Source organism: Mus caroli, chromosome 6 (assembly GCF_900094665.2).
Source record: "Mus caroli chromosome 6, CAROLI_EIJ_v1.1, whole genome shotgun sequence".
In the NCBI taxonomy this organism is placed as follows: domain Eukaryota; kingdom Metazoa; phylum Chordata; class Mammalia; order Rodentia; family Muridae; genus Mus; species Mus caroli.
The window spans coordinates 23,562,894-23,572,683 of record NC_034575.1 but is presented as its reverse complement, the minus strand read 5'-3'; the positions used below and the strand labels follow the sequence as shown (position 1 = coordinate 23,572,683).

Here is a 9,790-nt window from a genome sequence, read left to right as displayed (position 1 = left end):
CTGAGCAAGCCAGGGGAGGCAAGCCAGTAAAGAACATCCCTCCATGGCCTCTGCATCAGCTCCTGCTTCCTGACCTGCTTGAGTTCCAGTCCTGACTTCTTTGGTGATGAACAGCAGCGTGGAAGTGTAAGCCCTTTCCTCCCCAACTTGCTTCTTGGTCATGATGTTTGTGCAGGAATAGAAACCCTGACTAAGACACATGCCTAGATCTTACTTCCCACCAGCAATTTAGCCAAGAAGATACTGCTTTTGCTAAATCTCCATATGAAAGTATTCTAATGCATCTAAGTATCCTATCCTTGGCTTGGGGAAACTAAAACCAAGAGAAGATAGGAAGAATGGGTACAGACTTAACTTCTAATGCAAGATGCCGTCAACTCTGAGACAAACCCCATTGGCTGTTTGCCTCGCCGCAGCCTTTGACAGGACATCTTCTGCAGAGAGCATCCCTGGGATATCTTTAGGGGACAGAGTCTGTACTTATTCCTATCTTCTTTTTTTCTCCAAAGATATGTATTGTGGTGGGAGACGAATAGAGGGAAGAATTAGGCAGAAATAACAGTTCACAGTAAATTATTTTGGCATCATAGTGCATACACTGTCAGCTCAACAAAATCTTCCATTTATCATGACCTGAAACTATGGGGCAATGGGGGGACACAACTGAAAATTTAAAAGAGATTAAGATTCTTTTGTGAAGCTATTATATAAGTGTACATTAGTACACTGTCATTACTCAGGGGTCTATTTTCCATCAGCTGCACACCGCTTGCCTATGACCCTACATGCCTACCTGTCCCTCAGACAGTAAAATTGCCAGCATGCTCTAGGTAGCAGAAAACCCATACATCTCACTTAAATGGCACAAGGGCACCCAACCCATACTCACACTTAACACTGAGATGGAGGGACTGGGAGGTGAGAAGGGGAAAGACAAACTTCTTCTATTATACAGGGCACAAAAAAAATTGCAGTCTTAGCTGACTAATTTGTGATCCAGGCAGACAAGGTCATATCTGACATCTATTTAAATTGAATAGCTTTTCACTTCCAGTCTTCCACCTGCTCAAGCTTCCCTCTTTTATTTATGTGGTCACTGAGGGACATTTAACTGGCATTTATTTCTAAATAACTTAAGAGCAAACCATTTTTTCCACACAGAAAAGAGACTAAAGATACGTACAACAAATGAGCCACAGTTTAGCGGTGAGTCGGTGGGTTAGGAATAATACTTGTCAATCATGATAATGATAAAAAGGAAGGCAAGGCTGCACAAGTACCACTGACATCTACAGCAGCAATGAAAGGGTTAAGAAACACCAGGGAGCAGCAGGGTTAGAGACAGCATGTAATAGGGAGAGGTAGCACCAAAGATTTCCTGACCCTGTCCTCTGGGGTCCTAAGAGGAAAACCATGGCATCAGACCTCTGCCCTGCTAGCTTCCTTAGGAATTCACTGCCAGGGCAAACTGGGAGCCAAATGTGACCTCGGGCTACCATGAAAGCCTATCATCAAGCTGTTCTTTTACTTGGGGGGTGGAGGCACGGTGCAGTGCAGCTTATACTAGTGTGATTTACTAATCTGTTTAAAATTTGTTTTCAATTTTAAATGACATAGTTTCCCAAGGTTTCATTGAGCTCTAGAAAGGCCCTAGAGTGTCAGTTTTACAAAAGCATTTCCATAGGCAGATGGTCCTCCATTGTGTTTTACAAAACAAGCATTTATAACATTTTCTTTCCCTGGAGCTGAACAGTCCCCAAATTGCCTTATGATTATACCAACCTCTTCAGCAAAAGAACATTATGGAAAATATTGTTGACAATACCACAGCTCCTACCTATAGAAATTAATAACATGTGTGCCAGAATAACTCAGCAGGCTAAGCCAGAGAAAACAGGCTGAACGCACCATCCCTGGCAACAATAGTCTTAGCAGATGCACTGCAGACACTAAGGGCTGAACGGCCACTACCACTTCACCTTCTCAAGATTCTAAGTCACAAAACCATGTGTATCACTACATCTCACCTAAGTACAAGAGTCTGTACTTACCTGAGACTGACTTAGCTCAGGGGAAGTAGGTAACCCTGTTTAATCTGCTGCCTAAGCTAACTAGCTATAATCAAAGAAAAGCTCACTGCAGTATGAGGACACCCACACATGGGAGATCTAGCCAGACAAATTTTCATAAACTACACTAGTAACAAGAGTGACCAGACATGTAAACATGGCATACGGAGAAGGCATTATACTCCAGTTCTGCCCTGCTTGGGCCCAGGCTGAGAAATGGAAGATCTGTTTACACTGGTATTGTCATCTTGAAGTCCAAGGCACATCCCTTGTGTATCTATGCTCAGAATCACGGGTCCTTTCTCCTTCAGTTTCTGATGCAATGTGGTCCTCCTCACCTACGGCACACACTGTGCACCCTAGGTGCCGTCCTTGGTCACCAGAGTGAAATCAAATCAACACTGGCATCATTCGCCTCCTCTTAGCTGGCAGTGCTTCTCTTCATAGCACTGCTTTCTCTTTCTCCCTTGAATGTAGGGTCTCTCTCTCTTTCTCTCCTTCTCCCTCTCCATTGTTATAGTCACAGTACCCAGAACAGAACCTACACATAGTAGGCAGTCACTTAGTCTTTCTACAAGAAATCCTCTACAAGCAGGACACTGCTCAGTCAAAAGAGATCTTAGCAAGGGCAAGTCTTTAATGCAAAATGTTGCTAGGGACAGAGCCTGTTGGGAGCTCAGAATTGTTTGTAACTGATTCTTCTATATATTGTCTTTATTTATTATCTTTAAGGATGGTCACTTATTCCTCCATTTTGTTCCAGGAATAGACAAGCTGCGAAAAGAACTCATTAAGATGTCACAAGTAATTCTTAGACTTTCTCCTATAACCTACACTTGACCTTTTAACACGAAGACTTTTCATTCACAGAATAAAATAGGTATTAAAAAACCCAGAGAGCTAATTTTACTTCAGTACAACGAGGAAGTATAAAGTATCTTCTAAACTCATAACAGTTAATAACGAAGAAGCAACATAGAGACAGCTCAGGTAAAGAAACAGAATGGGTGCTTTAAATTACGCTTTTCCACAATGTAAACCAGAGTTACTACACATGCCTTAAACAAAATTCACATTGATGGTTTGAAAAGCACAGAGCTACAGAAAACAGATAAGCAGAGTCCTTTAGTGAATAAGAAACACATAGGCTCTTGGAGGCTGAGCCAACAGTTGGATTCAAGGCCACAACTCACCCCAGAAATGTCTGCAACTCGGTGGATGGGCACTTCCTTCTTGCTGTGTAATCCTTTGCCATTCTTAATAGCTCTGTAAGGGCAGGAGAGAAAAACCTATGAAGATAAAAGCCATACCAGGGAAGAGTCTGGGGCTGGGGTGTGGGGAAAGGAGCACAGACTGTTGACATGGGATGTTCCACTACACAGCCCCAGTGTATACCACTGAGAAGCCAGACTGTGAGGAGCAGCGGCTGAAGGGGAGAGTGTTAGCTGTGCTGCTGTCCAGCCCAGTCACCAGGACTTGGCTGCCAGTCTCAGCTAACTGTGTGCCTGGTAATCAGAGAACCCCCTTACTTGTTTCCAAATTAAAGGCATTGTTCAGAGGACAAAGGAAGAATCAGTTGGAAGCTCACACTCCTAAGAAGCACAAGTAATAATGTTTCAGTGCTTAATCACATGAACCATTTTAAATGCAAACTATGTAGCTAGTGTTCCAATTCTAATGGAAATAACTTCCTCCCAGGTAAAAAAGATAAACTGCCTGGAATGAAGCAATATTGTACAGGGGCGGGGGGGGGGGGATGATTAGGGAATACTATATAACCGATATTAAGCTTCATTCCAAATAGTTTTGGGGTGGCAACAACAGGATTTCACAGGTAACTCTTGAATTCATATATTTGACCATGAGTTGGTTGGTACCAATCTCTTACCTCTCAACTACCAGCACTACTGGGCATGGTCACTGGTGATACAGGAAGAGCCATGGTGCAGAGCTGGTTGGTTAAGTTATTAAGCTCTTTCACTACTAGAGAAAGCCCATGTGGGTACTGTTACCTTCAGGCCTCAGCACAGTAAAGGTCCCTAACTCTAGCCTTTGTAGGGTTTCTAGGTTCTAAACAAAGTTGGTAGAACAGGACCAGAGATATGCATGGACCCTTGGTCACATTTCATCCTTGGGCCTGTACTGAAGTGTTGGCAGGAACTTCTAAAGAGGTTATTCTCAGTGTCACAAGTCTTTAACCTCAACAAACCAAGTCAGGGAGGCACCGATCAGTGCCACTTAGAATAGCCACACCTTTTACATGCAGCTGGTGCTCTGACAATTCAGTGATCCCCTCTGCCATTCCAGGTCACCTGTCACTCACCTGTCTGACTTGAAATGCTTTTCAAAAACACACCAAAGGTTTCCTTTTTTGGTACGGCTGTTTCCACCGGCGAACCGTTTCTAAGGAAGGACTATTGAGTGAGAGAGTGGTACAGTGCCTGTAAGTCTGCACAGGGGAATTCTTGGTGGTGTAGCTGTTTTTAAATGGCTCCTGTAAACAACCCCTAACAGGTTTACCAAGATGGACTCAGGCAACAGTCTTTCTGTGGTTTGTGGGTAGCCTCCCTATTTGGGGTAAATAGATACCTATTTAAAAAAAATTATGCTTATGTATTTATTATGTTAGTGTGAGCATGTCAAATGGCAACGTGGGTAGTAAGTTTTCTCCTCCTCCCATGTGGGCACAAGGAAGAGAACTCAGGTTACAGGTTAGAGCACATGTTAGAGTAATGAATGGGATCTACCTCTAGAAAAGATGCTCCACTTCCTCCCAAGACTTAATTCAGTTGGGCAGGTCAAGCTCCTGACTAGGGAACCACCCCAAGAGAGGCAGGTTCACCCTAAGATAAAGTACTTCCCCTTTCTAGTATTCCCATCCTCTAGTGTAGTCTTTAGGAACTACCAAAGGGTTTGGCAGGGTCTGTTTAACCTACTGAGTCCTGTCTCAGAAGGACTTAACTATTTATTTTTTCTTTTCTCCTTTCGTTTGCTTTTGGATACTGTCCAGAGCCCAAGTATGCTTTGAAACTCCCTAATGCTTTGAGCTTCCTTATTCTTTTTTTAAGGCTCAACTCTCTGCCACTGGGCTGACCTCTTTGGCTTACATTTTCCATTCACCTCCTCTGGGCAGATGCAAAAACTAAAGTCGGCCTACTGTGTGGTTTTTCTTTTAAACCCTCATAAATTCTTCTTGCATTTCTATTTGAGCCTGTTCTTAAGTTTTTAATTAAAGAGGCTAAAAACCCAAGAGTAGACATCCGACTTCCTCCATATTGTTCAATTGGAACTTCCCAAGATTTCTCTTACTACTTTCTTCCTTCATTGACATCTTTTAGTTGGTGGAGAAAGCAAGTGTGTTGCTATAGACCTTCATCAGTAGATCCATCACACTAGCCTCTAGATTCCTCTAGACTGCTCCTTATACCCTCTGGGAAGTCATACAACAGTCCACTTCCTACTCTACACTAAGGATAATACACAGTTAGCAAGAAAAAAAGAATCATACACACACACTGATATGCCATACAACTCAGAAGGCATTTCAAAGTTCCTTGAATGCCAAGGTTACTCTTCAGTTGGATTCAATTGCAATGGATAGTGGGACCCACCACAGTGAGTTTGTACTGTTCAGGATTCTATTGATGGCTACTGACAGGACTGACTGCCAAGGAAGGTCTGTGCCTCGTTCTTAAGATTTGCAACTAATAGAACATCAAGACAGAAACTAGAAGCCATAAACGAGTCTTTTCTATTTCCTAAAGCCCCAATTTCCACAACCTTCCCTACCAACAGACTCCTGATTTGGCCACTATGAATTCAGTGAATCAGACATTAGAAGGCCTGGTAAACCGACTCCTACCTGGGTGCTCCTCACCATAAAAGGCAAGACAAGATGAGGGTTCTGAGCTTTCACAATGTTCACCAGGGCACCAGGTGTCTGAAGAACCATCAAAATAAATAAAAATGCCCTCTGAACAGTAGGTTCATGTTAAAGGGCTACTGAACTGGTAGACATTCCTGGACTAGAAAACAACTCATATACATGAAGAGAACCACAAAGGGCTTGAAAAGTAAATTAGAAAGTCAGGCAAAAAGCAGTGAGGTACATAGCTAGCTTCACTGATGATTTCTTTATGTGGCCTAGAACCAGAATTTAACCAGGAGAAACAAGCAGCTACCGGCGTGAAAATAGAAAATGTGAACAACATTGTACAAATAACATTGACAACAAGGCAGTTCTTTAAAACCAAGTCCTAATAACAAGATGTGTTCTGCTTTGCTCCTAAAAGTGAATCTCAGGCACTGCCTTGCATCCAGGCATTCATATGAAAAATCTTCAGACAGGTTGTTTTATACTTAAGCTATGATGGTTAAATTAGATCAAGTTTAGGACATTCAAACGCTAACAGTGAAGGTACACTGTAACACTGGGCCTGCTTTTCATTATTTAGAAAATATTACTTTCCGTAATCAAGCCTGTACAAGATCATATACATTTACGTGTCAGTGTGCTATCCCTGCACAAACAGAAAAACCTCAAGCTAAATGTTTCCAGACCAATATGGTTGTCATTTTCTGTTTGGTGTCAATTAAGCATAGTAAACTGAAATTCTTTTTTCCAGAGTTAACAGCATAACCAGTTTCCAAATTATTATTCATGTGAATATTTTTACTAACACTGAAGACCAATAACAACATTATACTATGCATCCATCAAAGCAAGAACTTCTTGAGGTACAACACCAAATTCTTAGATTCCTCTTCATTTGTAATATCAAAAGACTGGGGCTGGTACTTCAGCTACCAGGGAGGTGAAGCCCAGGAGCTCAAGACTAACTTGGCCAGCATGATAACACACACACACACACACACACACACACACACACTTAAACTTGAACAACCTGAAATTGTTCTTTTTGTTAGTTCTTAACAATGAATAAGAAACTGACAATTCACAGTAGATAGTCACTGATAGGTGACATCAGAAAGTACATGGGATGCAAGCCAAAGAGCAAGAGAGATTTGTGAATCTGTGGGGACTGGTCTGAGTTGGGGCCAAACCTACATTCTTTGCAAAGCTGTAAACATCCTTACTTCATGTCTATAAGAACACACTCCAGGACCAACTATAGACATTGTATATATGAAGTCAAGAAAAGCCATGCTTGGCTGAAAGCCATGTGTGCTATCGAGATGGCACTTCTCAGAGTTGCTCTCCCCAGTTATCGCCAGGATACTGGTAGGTGGGTCAAATGCAGGACTGCATGCACAAATACCTGAGTGCCACAGGGCACACTGACACTGTCCCACAGGGCACACTGACACCGTCCCACAGGGCCTTGCCCTACAGGCTATAAGCACAGCTTTCTATCCCTTTTCATTAGGCAAGGGATGAACTCTTGCCTTCTGAAGTTCTGCTGCTTCCCCTCACCATGCTACAGCATCACCATGGAAAGCTGGTGTTGAGACCAGCCAGGGGGAGATGGAGGCGGGGGGGGGGGAGGGGGCAGAACACATCCTGTTACTCTCAGAAGCTTTGTTCTCTGAGATGCAGCAGTATGAAGCCAGAAAAGCCAGCAGTGTCAAGAATGGACAAAAGCTGCCGCTGGCCAGAAAGAGTTGATGTAGAGCCAGATACAAGAAAGGGTGATGAACAGAAGAGGAATGAAAACAGCTTTCTGGGGTTCTCCCTGGCCTGATCAGACTGTTTGCGGCTACAGTGTAGAAGATAATTTCCATGCAGGTCACTGGAATCGTCTCCGTGTTACAGATATGGACTCCACATGCATTAGTGCTATGGTCCCCCCACTCCGAAGGAAATAAGACCTTTTGCAAAAACAGATGACAGCTGTGACCCTAACATCAGCCACACTGCCTGGGCACACCAGAGACAGGACCTTACCTGCCTTCAATGCACAAGAACCAAGACTACTCTTAGATTGTGTGCTATAGTGCACAATAACAATTTCCAAGAATGAGCTATTACTAAGGCAGAAGTTGGTATTACAGAATTATTCTAAACTGGGCCAATCAACAGGTCAATCCTAAAGTAACTGCTACAGTATCAATTAAGGAACAGCAGATTGTTACTCTGAACAAACATTTTTGTTAATTTACAATTTTTTTCAATAAACAAAGTATTTCTTGAAATCAGATAACTGACTGGCACACAGTGAATTCTTACTTTAGGTACATATAGGAGCTGCAGCAAGGATACTAGAAATATCTATTAATCAGCTGGGGGACCAAAAACTACTGGATATGTCTATGAATTTTCCTAAAGAGCAGTAGCATTTTGTAGATTTGTAAAGAGGCTGCTTTCATACAAAAAAAAGATCTAAAGACAATACTCTAATGGAAAGTAAAAACTGTGTATAATAGAGGGGACCAGTAGCGGGGAGATGATGATAAAGAACGGTTGACTGTCTCAGCACCTGCATCTTCTGCCTCTGTCATTGGGTACCAAATGCCCTCAGTTCTGCTTGTTTCATCTGCTACAGGCAGCACTTCTTTCTTCACGGTGCCCACTTTGTCCTTTTATAACGCTCTGGATTCAGAGTGTAGCCCAAGATAACGACACAAAATTTAAAATGAATTTATCAGCCATTTTAGATGCTGCGTACTGATTTCTTACTGCATATTACCACCATGACCTCTACTTCATCATTTCATGCCACACTTAGCTCCCCAAGAGAGAGTGAATGGGAATTCTGTTGTTGACGATGATGATAGCAGTAGCAAGCAAACCTAAGACTTCATGTATGCTAGGGAAGTGGTGTACTCTAAGTTAATGTAGCTTTACCATACAAAGAAAAATTTTTATTTCTTACAATTTACTTTCATAAGTAACCACATGGTAATGTGGTCCCAGATTATATTTTCCTTTGGTTTCAAAACCACAGCCTTTAACAGAATTAAGTCCATTTTTCTTATGAACTCTTATGCTACTAGCACTTCCTCTATGCTCTGCCCAACAGTTACCTGGCAAAAGCCAGGTAGTCCTGGCTTACTATAAAAGGGTCTGTTTGGCTCCTCCTTGCCCTCTTACTTTCCCTGACTCCCTAACCTGTTTCTCCCTCTCTCCCCTTCCCTTATCCTCTCTTTCCATGTGTTCCTGGATGGCCTCTCTTCTCCTTTCCCCCAGCTCTCTGCCTCTATTCCCTTTTAAATTCTCCCTTTCCATGCCCCCCAAAAACTCTATACTAAACCTATCATACGGCTGATACCTCAGGGGGAAGGGATGCCTCCGCATGGGCCCCACTGAGGCACCCCTCCCACTCTACCATACCTGCCTGCGCTCTACAAAACATATGCTTGGCGTGCGCTCTCTCTCTCTTTCCACCCACCCACCCACACACACACAAACACAACATTGGTGCACTCTACATATACATTTTGAATTATCCTTATCCCTAGAGATTTGCTTCTCTTCTATCTCATCTGCCCTTCAAGGCTCTTCACTACAAAATGAAAAGAACAGCTATATACTTGAGAGCCAAGGAGGTGGTTCAGTGGTTAAACCCACTCACTGCTCTTGAGGAAGACCAGAGTTCAACACTTAAGTCAGATGGCTCAAAACAACCTGTAACTCTAGCTCCAGAGGACCCAACAACCTCTCCTGGCTTCTTTTTTTTTTTTTTTTTTAAGAAAGATTTTACTTCGTTTTCTTTTTTTTTTTTTTTTTTTTTTTTTTTTTTTTTTTTTGAGACAGGGTTTTA

The 9,790-nt window shown here is 42.5% G+C and overlaps 1 protein-coding gene across 1 annotated transcript in view; it reads right to left on the bottom strand.

The window, feature by feature from the left end:
* Snd1 (staphylococcal nuclease and tudor domain containing 1) overlaps positions 1 to 9,790 on the bottom strand; it is a 404,539-nt gene that overhangs the window by 164,581 nt on the left and 230,168 nt on the right. Inside the window, exon 14 of the mRNA XM_021164222.2 lies at positions 3,263 to 3,335. Coding sequence (XP_021019881.1) covers positions 3,263 to 3,335 — 73 coding nt within the window. The remainder of the gene's footprint in view (positions 1 to 3,262; positions 3,336 to 9,790) is intronic.